Source organism: Saccopteryx bilineata, chromosome 4 (assembly GCF_036850765.1).
Source record: "Saccopteryx bilineata isolate mSacBil1 chromosome 4, mSacBil1_pri_phased_curated, whole genome shotgun sequence".
Taxonomy (NCBI): Eukaryota; Metazoa; Chordata; class Mammalia; order Chiroptera; family Emballonuridae; genus Saccopteryx; species Saccopteryx bilineata.
In genome coordinates, this window is record NC_089493.1 from 158,278,687 (window position 1) to 158,293,047 (window position 14,361).

General features: G+C 48.6%; 1 protein-coding gene across 1 annotated transcript in view; it reads left to right on the forward strand.

Annotated features, from left to right (window-relative positions):
• The first annotated feature begins 303 nt into the window (after positions 1-303).
• Positions 304-14,361, forward strand: part of GFPT2 (glutamine-fructose-6-phosphate transaminase 2) — a 47,249-nt gene continuing 33,191 nt past the window's right edge. The window contains exons 1-4 of the mRNA XM_066272435.1: positions 304-430; positions 11,977-12,084; positions 12,822-12,920; positions 13,793-13,918. Of these exons, the coding sequence (XP_066128532.1) occupies positions 424-430; positions 11,977-12,084; positions 12,822-12,920; positions 13,793-13,918 (340 nt within the window). The 5' untranslated portion in view covers positions 304-423. The remainder of the gene's footprint in view (positions 431-11,976; positions 12,085-12,821; positions 12,921-13,792; positions 13,919-14,361) is intronic.

The following is a 14,361-nucleotide window of genomic DNA, read 5'->3' on the forward strand; positions in this document are numbered from 1 at the left end:
TCCATTGTCACCCCCTTTTACAGACCGGAAAACAAGCACCTCCCCAAGGTCCCGCGCCTTCAGTGTTTGAGGCCAAGTCCGCCGTCTCCTCGCCCTGCGTCCCCCAGCCCCTCTCCAGGACCCAGTGCCCAAAGCCCGCTTTCCAGACGGGATTGGCGCCTGCAGCGGCCCCTCGTCCCCTTCTTTGACTCCAGGGGGCCCAGTCCCGCCGTTGTCACGACAACCTGAGGCCAATGGGGAACAAGGAAGGGAGGAAGCTCCGCCCCGGCCCCACCCGGCCCCGCCCCTGACGGAGAGATCCTGGCCTTAAGGGCCGGGGCCAAGCGGCCGGAGCTAGTCCGAGAGCGCTAGGCGTGCGCTGAGTGCAGAGTGTTTACAGAGCGCAAAAGCCGGGAGCCCGGAAGGGCGCGAGCAGCGGCCACCATGTGCGGTGAGTGCGACCCCTCCTCCCTGGTAGCCACGAGTTCCGGCGCCCCAGCTTCTCAGCGCTTGAGCCCGAGAGTGGGTTGCCGGGGACCTGAAAGCGTCGCGGGACAGGGGCGTCGATAGACCTAGGCCCCCGAGGGCGTGTCCCAGGGTGGTGGAGTGAGGGGAGTGCCCAATCCCGGTCTTGCATTGGTGAGGGCCACCCGGCTTGGTCCACACAGAAGGGAGGGAATTGGTTCTATCCTGATCCTGGACGTTTGCAACACAGTGGAATCCGCATCCCCTATCCAGTGGCGCTTTTCTCTGCTTGCCCCAAGTCTCCCACAAAGGCAGCCGCGCGCATCTCCGGCGCGGGGTGTCCAAATCAGCTCTCGGTGTCCCGCGCCCATCCCGATTCATACTTGCCTCAGTGACCCCATATGCGCCCTCGCGGCAGTGTTGAGAGCAGCCTCTGGTGCGCTTGGGACAGGCCTATGCGCCCTCCTTGCGTCCCAACATGAACCCCTTGTCCCAAGAAGTGTGGATTCTGTGTTGCTGCCTCTTTGCTGGAACGGGCTCTGGGCGAGACACGGGGAAGAAGTAGCAATGATCGCGAGCCCAGGACCAGGAAGGGGTCGGGCTCTGGGCTTCCTGATCTGTCCGGCGATGTAGCTCTGCCTTGGGGAGGGCAGTCGCGGCCCTGCGTGCACATCTGCAATCCCTTACTCCTCTGTATGTGCCGCCTCCGTGGACGGCACATAGAGCTGAGAACTTCTGTTGGGACAAAAGGTCACTGTGCCCTTTTTTTTCCTTGAGTAGGATTCAGTTACCCATTCCAGCCTCTGGTGGCTGGAGGACCTGGTGGAACTTTTGAAGCCATGAAAGGCCTCTGTTTCACTTCGCGGAGGCCTGCGGGGTGCGGTGTGCCAGCCTGAGCCTTGGGCCAAAGTCTGTACAGACCTTGTTCTGAGACCAGACTCTTCTGAAAAAAGTGAAAAGGGAACAACCAACCAAGGAGCAGGCATCCGGCCCTGGGTTGTTACCTTCCCCAGGCTGAGGAGGTATCAGTTTCAATTCCTGAAGCCTCCACTGAACTCTAGGGACTCCCAGCATCATCTGTAATTTGTAGAGCTGTCTGTGGGTAATTGTGGGGAGAGAGATGAGGCAAAGGTGGTAGTTTTGTCACCATCAGGTTCTAAATCCATCGATGTGGCATTCGAGGCCCTTGGCCAACTGGTAACCTGAGAACAAACTAGTGTACCAAGACCCTGGCACTAGGAGGATCCGTTCTCTAGTACCAGAAGCTACTGTCCTTCCTCTTCCAATGCCCTCCACCCCCATGACAGCTTAACCTTCCATCCTGATTCATAACTTGCATCCACTTTTCTCCCTGTTTTTCTTTCTGAGTCCTGGGTGGGGGGAGGCTCTACCTTGTCCAACTCTCAAAATCAGAAGTTTTGTTCTGCTTTTTAAAAATGCTACACGTTTTGTCTGCTGGGGAAAAAGATGAATGTGAAGTCCAAACTACCTGTGTCCTTACATGAGAGCACCATGCCAGCACACCCCACCCTGCAACCCTCAGGGAAGTCAGGGAGCCACTGTGGAATTCCCACATGATAAAGTTATTTGCCTTTCCAGTAGCCAGGAGAATGTCTCAGCTGGGTGTTCCTGTGTCTTTTACATCTCTCTGACACCCGCCTAGCACAGAGGAAGCTCCCCACTCAGAGCTCACAGCAGCAGCTGGCTACACTTGGACAAACTGGTTTCTTTGCATTATGGTTTGTGTATGAATGGCAAATGATGTTGCTTTTCCTTTTACGTTTTTTTTTTTTTTGTAATGAATCCATTTAAGTTTTCAAAATACAGAAAATCATTGGTACAAGGATACTGCAAAATTGCGAAGATGCACCTGGAAATAACGACTTACACTCTTCACCTTACATTTGGGGAAATTGAGGCTCAGAGAGGTCTCCGCACACCTTGTCTGAGCAGGAGTGGTTTGAGCTCTTTTTTCTGGGTTGGCAGTGGCCATGCTGAGATCTGCTGTTTCTGGGATGTTCCCACAAGGATCAGCAGGAGTCCCACCCATGGCCTTTCCTTGGTAGGTACTGATGACCATGCTCAGACTGGCCCTGCCTGTCCCTTCTCTTCACTGCTTCTCCCACAGACAGCTGGTCCCAATACTACTTAGTCCCCCACACACTAAGCAGATGACCCTCAAAGCTTTCAGTGCATTGAGCATGTAGTTGAAATGGCAGCTAGAAATTCATGGTGGTTTTGTTTACATCTGAGAGTTGCTGGCATTTTGCTGGCTTTTTGCCAATGGATAGGTTACTATAGTTCCATCCTACCTTCGTTCCCTCCTTTCTTCCTTCTTCACTCAGCCACTACTGGCTGAGACCCTGTGTTTTCCAGGCCCTGGGGCCTCATGGGCATGATCCCCCCCTTGGAAAAGGGATAGGCAGTTGAAGGGGGATTCCAGAGGCGGGTCACTGAGCAGGAACCAGGGAGCTCCTGAGGTAAATGCCATCACAGAGGCAGACCTCAGGATGAGCCACAGCCTGGCAGCCCTGTGCCAAACTAGCAGGCAGACCTCTCTCTCTTTGGTGCATAGGACTTAAACTTCATTTTTTAAATTAGTTACCAAATTATAGAATTGGGAAGATTTCACATGAGAAGGTGGACTTTTCTACTTCTCTTTAAAAAATTTAGAGGTGAGCAATCCTGAGTTTATCTTTCTGACTAGTGCACAGTGACCCTTAAGGGGGGGAGGTGCAAGCTCCTTAACTCTCCCAGCTCCCACCCTGCAGATGGTGTCCATGCAGTCTGAGCTTGGGACTCTAGCATGGTGGAGGTAGGGAGCGCCGACTGGCCTAGGCAGAGAGGGGATACCAGGGGCACTACCATAAAGGACTAGCTTCAATTCAATAAGAGCTCCACAGAAAAGAAAGAGTGACAGACTGGTATGCCAGGACAAGGGTTGTAGCATGTGCAGGGTCATGGCAGCATGGAGCATGCACGCATGGAGGGCTGGCTGACTTAAAAGGATTTCAGTTCCTAGCCATTAATTCTTAAGTCTTGTCCTTCACTGCTGAGGGGGGAAAAAAAAGACTTGGTTATGGAGAATTGGTGAATTCTTAGTTTTTGCTAAAGGGTAAAGCCCTTGCCTTGAATTCATCATCTTTGATCTTGTTTAGTATGTTAGTTTCCTCTGGCTGCTGGACAAATTACCACAAACATGCTGGTTTAGGTCCTGGCCAGTTGGCTCAGTGGCTAGAGCATTGGCCTGGCATATGGATGTCCTAGGTTCAACTCCTGGTTAGAACACACAGGATAAGTGACCATCTGCTTCTCTTCCCCTCCCGCTCCCCCTTCTATCTCTTTTTTCCTCTCTCGTAGCCAGTGGCTCAATTGGTTTGAGCGTGGCCCCAATTGCTGAGGATAGCTTGGTTGATTCAAGCATTGGGCGCAGACAGGGGTTGCTAGGTAGATCCTGTTTGGGGCTCATGCTGGAGTCTGTCTCTCTCTCCCTTCCTTTCACTTAAAAAAAAAAAATATATATATATATATATTTTAAAAACAACAGTTGCTGGTTTAAAGCAACATAAATTTATTCTCTCACAGATATGAAGACTAGAAGTTAAGAAATCAGTTTTACTGGGCCAAAAGCAAGCTGTCAACAGAGCCCCACTTCCTCTGGAAGCTCTAAGGAAGAATCTGTTCCTTATCTCTTCCAGCTTCTGGTGGCTACCAGCTTTCCTTGGTTTGTGGTTACTCACTCCAATCTCTGCCTCTGTGGTCAAACCACCACCTTGTCTTGCAGGTGGAATCTCCCTCTTATAAGGACACTTGTGACTCTATTTAGAACCCAACCAGATAATTCAGGATACTCTTCCATCTTAATATCCTTACCCTAATCACATCTTTAAAGACCTTTTTTATATAAAATTTCATATAGAGATGCTAGCAATTAGGACCTGATGTCTTTGGAGGGCATTAATCATCCTGCAACAGTTGGGTTCTTGCTTTCAAGTGCCTTTCCCAAGAATAGCAGAGGGCTGCCAATTCCAGATGCTCAAGCCATGGCCACAGAGACATTGTCGGGACCCTGCGCCCTCCACCTGTCCCCAAGTACACCAGGCCCAGCACTGTCAGAAAGTGAGCCTAGGCATCTGTTAAACACCCTGTCCTTCACTGGAATGGTATAACATACACAGTTTGACCAAATAGTTTGTCTCTGTGTCATAAATGTGGCTGTCACAGCACCTTGCCCTTCAAACATGTACATACCCTTCCCACTCATCTTTTCCCTGCAAGAAGCAGGCATAGTTTTATCTCTCAGAATCAAGTGGGCCAGGACGCCCACACACAGTCTGTTGCTTGTACAGCGGTCTTCAGGGAACTTGTCAGGAGTTCACGGGGTTTCGCGTCTGGGCTCAGCTGAGGAAACAGCAGTCCACGGAGATGACATGACTCAGGGGAGAGCTCACCCTTTTGTTCAAACACTCGGGAAAAAATTTTGAAGATTAATTCAGTGCGCAAACAGTTAAGCAATTTAATCTGATCATCTGCTTTTTCATTTGCAACGGAAGTATTTCTCTCACTGAAAATAAAGTCTGGCTTATTTTATAACCAAATTTTGGCAGTTTAAACAAGACCTCTATTTTTTTTTCTTTACATTTTAAAGTATATGTTGCTTCCCCTTTGATGTTGGTGAAATCCTAACCTGACAAAGACACTAAGAGCTTTTTTATTAAAAATAGAAATGCCTTGCCCATGCTTACTACAGGAAGCAGTCTCCTGTTATCTTAGGGATTCCTGTGGGGCCCTAATGTTAACCCCTGGAGTCCCAAGGAGGCCTGGGGCAGTGCAAGGCTGTCCCTAGAGGGGCCAACCCCCTCTTGACCCTGAGCCACTGTATAAGACCCCCTCCCCCCCACTTGTGGGCCCTTTGCTCTCTATTTGAGAGGATGCAGGAGGAATTTTCCCCACTTCATGAAGACAGTAGCACTCCCCAGTCTGTGTGAGTGAAGACTGGACCGCCAGAGAGCCTGCAGCCTCCTCTGCAGCCCTTGCGTTTAGCCCAGTAGCCTCCCCTTCCTGGGGCCTCACCCAGAAGAGTAGATAGCCTTACCTACCCCGGCATGCTACACACGTACACACTCACACACATACACACTCACATACGTACACTCTCATACACATACACTCACACCAGGCATCCGGCTGTCTCGGTCCTCAGCCACCACAGACAGCACAGAGCAGCTGCCTTCATGGGAGCACACTGGTGTCTCTGCAGAGGTATCTGTTGGAGACAGTCCTAAAAGTACAACAGCTACAACAGCTCTGGTCAGCAGATGTGCACCTTTTAATTTTGAGAGATTGCCAAATTGCCTTCCCAAGAGGGTGCACAAATTTAAACTCTCACTTACTGTCAAACTGATCTGTACTGATCTCATAGGTAAAAAATGGATTCTCATAGTAGTTTTTATTATAGACGGAAGGGATTTTAGCAGGGAAGGGATTCTGATGTTAATAGTACTGAGAAATTCCCGGGAAGGCAGCTTTATTTCATTATTTTTTAAAAAACAGTAAGAGCACAGTGTAAAAAGGCTTGTTTATTCACTTCATCACAATAGAGGGCAGGGACAGTCAAGAGGGTGAGCTGCAAGGGGAGAGATGCCGTGCTTAGTTAATGAAAAGACTTACTGAATAGAAGTCGGCATGCCAGAGAGTTTATGTTGAAAATTATATTAATGGTTCCTTGTGCAAAGACCTCAAAAACCAATCCTTGGCAGTAATCTTTCAAATGGTGCCCTCTTTGCTGCTGAGACTCCCAACTAGGTGTGGACACACCTGGTGATCCCAAGGACAAGGACACTTTAACTGTCCCAGCCCACAGGGGGCTGTGGTGGCAACCCCACCCCCAACAAGGAGGCTGTTCTGGGTCTGAGAGCCAGAGCTCTGTTGAAGAACATACACGCCTGCCGTGAGTTCAGAGTGGAGTTTGGCCCAGAAGGAGGGAAGCGCCAGGGAGAACAGGGGAGCAGTGTCATGGAGCGCTCTTGTAAATGCATCAGATGTAGAGCCTTTCCAGAGTTGGTGCATGGGCCTCTGAACCATCTGCAGTGTCTTTCAGCTCCCCTTCTTGAGGTGCAGGGGTAATTCTAGAACAATTTCTAGAAGACCAACAAAGATCCATAGCTTAAAAATGATCTTCAGAAATGATCTGAGTTGCTCCTTCCTTCCTGTAACCATCTCCCAGAGCTAGGTGGTCTTTATAAGTGATTGGAATTTGATCATGTCACCCCAGTGAACTTTCTGAATTTTTTTTTTTTTTTGTATTTTTCTGAAGCTGGAAACGGGGATAGTCAGACAGACTCCCGCATGCACCCGGCCGGGATCCACCCGGCACGTCCACCAGGGGGCGACGCTCTGCCCACCAGGGGGCGATGCTCTGCCCCTCTGGGGCGTCGCTCTGTCGCGACCAGAGCCACTCCAGCGCCTGGGGCAGAGGCCAAGGAGCCATCCCCAGCGCCTGGGCCATCTTTGCTCCAATGGAGCCTCGCTGCGGGAGGGGAAGAGAGAGACAGAGAGGAAGGAGGGGGGGTGGAGAAGCAGATGGGCGCTTCTCCTGTGTGCCCTGGCCGGGAATCGAACCCGGTACTTCTGCACGCCAGGCCGATGCTCTACCACTGAGCCAACCGGCCAGAGCCTGAATTTTTAAAGAAACGTTAATGGTACACAAAGTTTCACCTAAACATAGATTATACTGATAGTTGTACAACTTTGTGAATATGCTAAAAAACCATAGTGTCTTTTTTTTTTTTCATTGCAACACCTTAGTTGTTCATTGATTGCCTTCTCATATGTGCCTTCACTGTAGGCCTTCAGCAGTCAGAGTAACCCCTTGCTCGAACCAGCAACCGTGGGTCCGAGCTAGTGTGCTTTTGCTCAAACCAGATGAGCCCACGCTCAAGCTGGCGACCTCAGGGTCTCGAACCTGGGTCCTCAGCATCCCAGTCCGATGCTCTATCCACTGCGCCACCACCTGGTCAGGCAAACCATAGTGTCTTGAGTTTTAAATAGGAAACCAGTATGGTATGAGACCTGTATCCCAATAAAGCTCTTAACATTTTTAAAATGTTTATATTAAAAGATAATGCCTGACCTGTGGTGGCGCAGTGGATAAAGCGTCGACCTGGAAATGCTGAGGTCGCCGGTTCGAAACCCTGGGCTTGCCTGGTCAAGGCACATATGGGAGTTGATGCTTCCTGCTCCTCCCCCGTCTCTCTCTTCTCTCTCTCTCTCTCTCTGTCTCCCTCTCTCTCTCCTCTCTAAAATGAATAAATAAAAAAATTAAAAAAAAAAAAAAGATAATTACCATTTTTCTCTAAGTGAAATTACGATACATCCCCTGCCCAGCTGTGTTCAGGTTTGAAGTGTAGGGCAGAGGGTGAGCTCCTGAGAAGCTCAGCAAGCACTTTTGTTGGGGAAGCATCCGAACTGCACATACAGCCCTTATATTCTGCACCTCTCACCTGAGCTCCAGTCAGCCGGGGAGACAAAAATAGCAGACTGTCAAAATTACCCGTGGCCATTTTTTAACAGAAAATGTCTGTAACTGCTCAGAAAGCACAGTGTGCATGTTTTTAAATATAAACTCTGTCCCTTAAGATGTGTGTGAAAATATATTCTGTGCACAGTAATGTACAGTACATAAAAATGCAAAATATTTTAGTACTGTTTAATTTTATCACCTATTTTTAACTGAGTGTGTCTAGATGAATTTTAGCAATTTAAATGTTCATGTGATTTGACCGTACTTAACTGCTTAGACATATAACACTCATTTAGTTGAAATTTAATCATTCATTCAGATATACCATATTGACTTAAATCAACAACTGGAGATATTACAGTTGGTTTTTCAGCCCTCTAGTAGCTTCAGGTAGCCCTCGGGTAGATAATCCTCTCTGAAGTCATCAAAATAATTACCACATTGCGATTATTTAACATTCATCACCTAACATAGTTAAGATTTTTTTCCTTATTAGAACTTTTAAGAGCTACTCTTTCAGCAACTTGGAAATGTATAGTGAAGTATTAACTATAATTACCATGTTGTACATTACATCTCCAGGACTTATTTATCTTAGAACTAGAGGTTTATATCTTTTGACCACCTTTACCCACTCCCACCTCTGGCAATCACCAATCTGATCTCTGTATCCATGAGTTTGGTTTTTTTAGATTCCATATACATGTGAAATCATAGAGTATTTGTCTTTCTCTAATTAGTTTCACTTAGCATTATACTTTCAGTGTCCATCCATGTTGTCACAAATGGCAGAATTTTTTTCTTTTTATGTCTCAGTAATATTCCATTGTATATACAGTGTGTCTGTAAAGTCATGGTGCACTTTTGACCGGTCACAGGAAAGCAACAACGGACGATAGAAATGTGAAATCTGCACCAAATGAAAGGAAAACTCTCCCAGTTTCAGACCTATTCAGTGCAGTTCGATGTGGGCTCACGCACAGAATTTTTAGGGTTCCTTGGGTAGCTATCCCGTATAGCCTCTACAGACTCATCACTGACTGATGGCCTTCCAGAACGGGGTTTCTCCACCGAACTGCCGGTTTCCTTCAACTGCTTATTCCACCAAGTAATGTTATTCCTATGTGGTGGCACTTCGTTATAAATGAGCCGATATTCATGTTGCACTTTGGTCACGGATTCGAATTTAGCGAGCCACAGAACACACTGAACTTTCCTCTGTACTGTCCACATCTCGACTGGCATGACCGTGGGCTGCTCTGCTGTATACACGGTGTTACGTCATCTGCGCATGCGCACATGCTGCCACATCACCCTACAGAAATTGGAAGGGTTTTCCTTTTATTTGGTACAAATTCCACATTTCTGTCGTCTTTTGTTGCTTTCCTGTGACCGGTCAAAAGTGCATCATGACTTTACAGACACACTGTATGTACCACATTTTCTTTATCCATTCATCAATGGACGTTTACAATGTCTTGACTATGTTGAACAGTGCTGCAGTGAACATGGGGGTGCAGATATCTGGCAGGTTTTTAATTTTGGTCAGATTTTTTTGTCATCCCAGAAAAATATTGGGAAAATAAATAAAAAATTGTCAACCAATGGTCATTGGCACCAATTCAATGCCAACAGAATCCCTAATTTGGAGTGCAATGAAGAAAATTTTATTTAGTGCAGACAGCACAATTGTGATACAGCACAGCTGTGGAACAGCTCAATAATATTACAGCGCAATTATGTAACAGCGCAGCGTGAGGTGGTCCTGGGAGGCAGCCTTGGGGCAAGGTCCGTCTCTGGCTAGACAGTTCTACTCTGGTCTGCCTGCTCTGCTCCACAAATCTGAGCCAGTCTGCTCTGCTCTGCTCAGCTCTGGTCTAGTGAGACAGTTTGGTATTTCAGCTCCAGCCAGGAAACTTGGTCTTCAGTCTTCAGTTGAAAAGGAAAAGTGCCCTCTTGGAGCCAGAGGGGAGCTGGCTTATATAGACAGAAGTCTCTACCCCAGTCTGATTGGTCCATCCTCATGCAAGTAGGAACCTAAATCCTTGGAACTTTAATGGTCCAAAAAACACTGTCCTGACTCATCAGAACGGAGCTGCTCTGATTGGTTGTTGAAGATGCTAATGGCGATATAGCTGCACAGCTCTGATTGGAAGAGGAAAGCCTCAGTCCTATTGGTTGAAATATGATTCCAGGAACTCCTTTATAAGGGTTGGCACAGCCAGTAACACAGTGCAGGCAGGCAGTTCAGTGCAAGCTACTTTCTGAACTGTAGCTTGCACGAGAGGCCCCTGTTTGGAAATGACTACTAGGCTCTGTTTTATTTATTTTTAATTTGACCCCAGTTAGCCACCAGAAACCCTTTTTAGTAGGTATCATCTTTCCCAAAATTAAAATTGGGAAAATAAAACTTTTAACTCTACCCATCCCTTAGGCAGTGCAGTCCAGTGCTGGGAACATTTAAGTCTTTTTTTTTTTTTTTTTTTTTCCATTTTTCTGAAGCTGGAAACAGGGAGAGACAGTCAGACAGACTCCCGCATGCGCCCGACCGGGATCCACCCGGCACGCCCACCAGGGGGCGATGCTCTGCCCATCCTGGGCGTCGCCATGTTGCGACCAGAGCCACTCTAGCGCCTGAGGCAGAGGCCACAGAGCCATCCCCAGCGCCCGGGCCATCTTTGCTCCAATGGAGCCTTGGCTGCGGGAGGGGAAGAGAGAGACAGAGAGGAAAGCGCAGCGGAGGGGTGGAGAAGCAAATGGGCGCTTCTCCTGTGTGCCCTGGCCGGGAATCGAACCCAGGTCCTCCGCACGCTAGGCCGACGCTCTACCGCTGAGCCAACCGGCCAGGGCCAAAGTCTTAAAGTCAGGTCTCCTCGGTTCTCTTCCTGATTCTGGCCCAGTCATAGCCTTCCAGGCTTCTAAGTTTGCAATGAGCTTTAATTGACATCTGTGTAGGAATGCTTGGCCCAGTGTCTGACACATAATAAGTTCTCAATAAGATGAGGTACTACAAATATGCCTGAAGCCCAGTAACTTTCATGATCCATACTATTCCTTCCCTAATTAATACAGATTCAGGGTTGCTCTATTCCACAGTTATTGAACAAGGACCATGTGCTGAGATACAGTAATAAAGATAGGAGTGCCAGCCTGTGTCCCTGTTGGGGTACATTGATGTCCCAGGATTTCAGAGCACTGAGGTGGTCCTGTGAGTGTAAGAGCCAGGGCCTAGACAAGCCCGCCCTGAGAGGTGGGGTTGGAACTAAGCTTTGAGGAGGGTAGGAGGATGCAAGACAAGGATGACCAGATGGGACACTCACAGGGCAAGATAGAGACAGACCAAGAGTCTGTGGAGGAATTTGGAAAGACCTAGCATGACAACTGTTACTTCCTATTTAGGACAATATTATGTTGCAATAGGAATACAGAAAATAAAGCCAAACAAAATCTTCTTGGCTTGTGGTCCTCCCTGAAAGATAAGGATTCTCTAGGGGCCAAGAGATGGTTTTACTCTTGCTGTTGTCAAGTGGTGCTGATTGATCCAAGCAGCGGGGCTGAGTGGAAAGTGGAGCAAAGGCCACAGGGCCAGTTCCCTCCTACTACAGGAGGCTGCTGTGGCCTCTGTATGACTTTTCCCCGGTGTAGTCTGTGCCAGCCCAGGAGTCCACGTAGGTGGGAACTCCCAGATGTCCACGGGTTGTTGGGTTGTTTTGTTGCTATTTGCTGTTATAAATGTTGCAGTGAAAGCCTCATCTCCTCCATCCATTGAAAGCTTCTCCTTGGTGGAATGGCAAGTCCAAGAGGTGTGCAGGTGTTCTTCACCTGCCGCATAAGTCTTTTTGTCACAGAGGAAGGGATGACACCCTTCCCAAAGCAGGAGGAGAGCGTGACTCTTCCTCTGTGTGCAGCCTGGCTGCACTCTGGGGTGCTGCCTGCGGCCACAGGCCCAGACCATGTTCTAAACACAATCCAGTGTTTAGTAAACGTGTAGTGTCTCCCTCTTTTAACAGGAATCTTTGCCTACATGAACTACAGAGTCCCCAGGACCAGAAAGGAGATTTTTGAAACCCTCATCAAGGGCCTGCAGCGGCTTGAGTACAGAGGCTATGACTCGGCAGGTAAGCCCTGCAGGCATCCTGCAAAAGAAGTCTCATCCAGAGTACCCCGATTGGTATCTTATTGGTATCTTTGTGTCCCTCTTCTAGTCATTGTTAGGGTGGTCTCGGGGTGAGGGTGGATGGTGGAGGTGTGATGCATAGAGATTTTTGTTTTTACCTAATCATAATTATAGAATTTTGTATTTTATATTTCTTCCACTTATCTCAACATTTTCCATTATCCTAAATTCCTCCTAACGATCTTCCTAAGTGACTGCATAATCTGCTGGGCGACTGTCTCCGAGTTTACTTTGCCACAGCTGCCTGACTGGTGGACATTTAGTCTGTTCCTCTGTTTTTAATTAACCTGCCTCAGAAGAGAGAGAGTCAGATCATTCTACATGCCTATCAGTGCTTAGCAGAGGCAGGCGGCCCTGCGAAAGGCTAGGGAGATGCCAACAGCAGAGGCACCAGCTGAAACTACAAGGTGCCCACTGCCCTCACTGGTGGCCGCGGTGGTACCTGTCCCCACAGCTCCCAAGGGCCTCCCCCAGTAACTGCCGGGGTCCAGGCACACATTGCCTGCTGGCTGTTAAGTGTTGCCACAGTTACAACCTCCTCTTTCCAAGTCAATTAAGCGACATTTCTGGGGAGCCAAAACTAATAAATCATGCAGCCCTCACCCTGGATGGTGCCCTGTAACAAAGTCTGCAAGACAAACCCTAACTTCCAATACAGAAAATCATGTTTGCCTACAGGTGTGGCAATCGATGGAAATAATAATGAAGTCAAAGAAAGACATATCCAGCTGGTCAAGAAAAGGGGAAACGTCAAGACTCTTGACGAAGAACTTTACAGTAAGTGGGAAACACGCCTCTTCAGAGCAGTGAGCACAGCGTGGGTCACTTGGAAACCTCTTTTTCCCGACAGTATTTGAAACAAAAACTGACTTGTCTGAGCATGGATAAACAGAAGGAGGATTAAGCTCATGCTGTAAAACTGTTTCCCAAAGTACGGATGGTTTCTTTTAGGTGGTGGTGCATGAATAAATGGTATTTAAAAAAAAAATTGGGGCCCTGGCCGGTTGGCTCAGTGGTAGAGCATCGGCCTGGCATGCAGCAGTCCCGGGTTTGATTCCTGGCCAGGGCACACAGGAGAAGCGCCCATCTGCTTCTCCACCCCTCCCCCTCTCCTTCCTCTCTGTCTCTCTCTTCCCCTCCCGCAGCCAAGGCTCCATTGGAGCAAAGTTGGCCCAGGCACTGAGGATGGCTCCATGGCCTCTGCCTCAGGCGCTAGAATGGCTCTGGTTGTGACGGAGCAATGCCCCAGATGGGCAGAACATTGCCCCCTGGTGGGCATGCTGGGTGGATCCCGGTCTGACACATGTGGGAGTCTGTCTGACTGCCTCCCCGTTTCCAACTTCAGAAAAATGCAAAAAAAAAAACAAAAAAAAAATTGGTACTTACGTATTTTTTCAATTTTTCTGGCAAGTGATACTGCTTTTTTCTACTTGTAGTAGTGATATATAATTTTCTTCTTAAAGTAAGTTTATTTCAATTAAGTGAGTTAGGTTACTAATAAGTGCTATGAAACAATAAGGGGTCTGGCAGCAACACCAGGAAGGGCAGGGCCCTGTACCATGGCTCGTAGGGTGTGCTGATGGGTCTCTGTGTAGTGATTCCACCTCCGCATGTCAGTACTGTGTCAAAGGGATTTTTCTTTCATCTAGAGCAAGACAGCATGGACTTAGAGGTGGAGTTTGAGACCCACTTTGGCATTGCGCACACACGCTGGGCCACCCATGGGGTTCCCAGTGCTGTCAACAGCCACCCGCAGCGGTCAGACAAAGGCAATGGTATGTATCAAGGCCCTACTCCCTGTCCTGAGGGTTCTGCCTGGCCCTGACCCATGCCAGTTTGATCCATGCCCACCGCCAGAGGGTTTCTCAACCATCCTATCATCCCCAAGGATCCAACTGATGGCACCAGCCCCAGATAGGAGGCAAATTCAGCTGATTCCGCTAGGCACCCACAGGAAAGTGAAGGCACTCCTGAGAGTCCTCTGGCTCTTGGGAACCCAGCCTGAGGGGACTTGGCATCATGAGTGGGTGAAAGGCCTAGATGTTGTTCCAAAACAAAGGACTGAAGTGTCCTGGAGGACTGGGCCCTTGAGGAAAGATAGGGTTTCGTCCTCATCCCTAAACGCACCCTGCTGTGGAAGAGCGCAGTCCTGGGCACAGGCAGGGGGCATGGCTCACTGAGGCTTAGGTGCCCGCTCTAAACTGGCCCCTGCACTGAG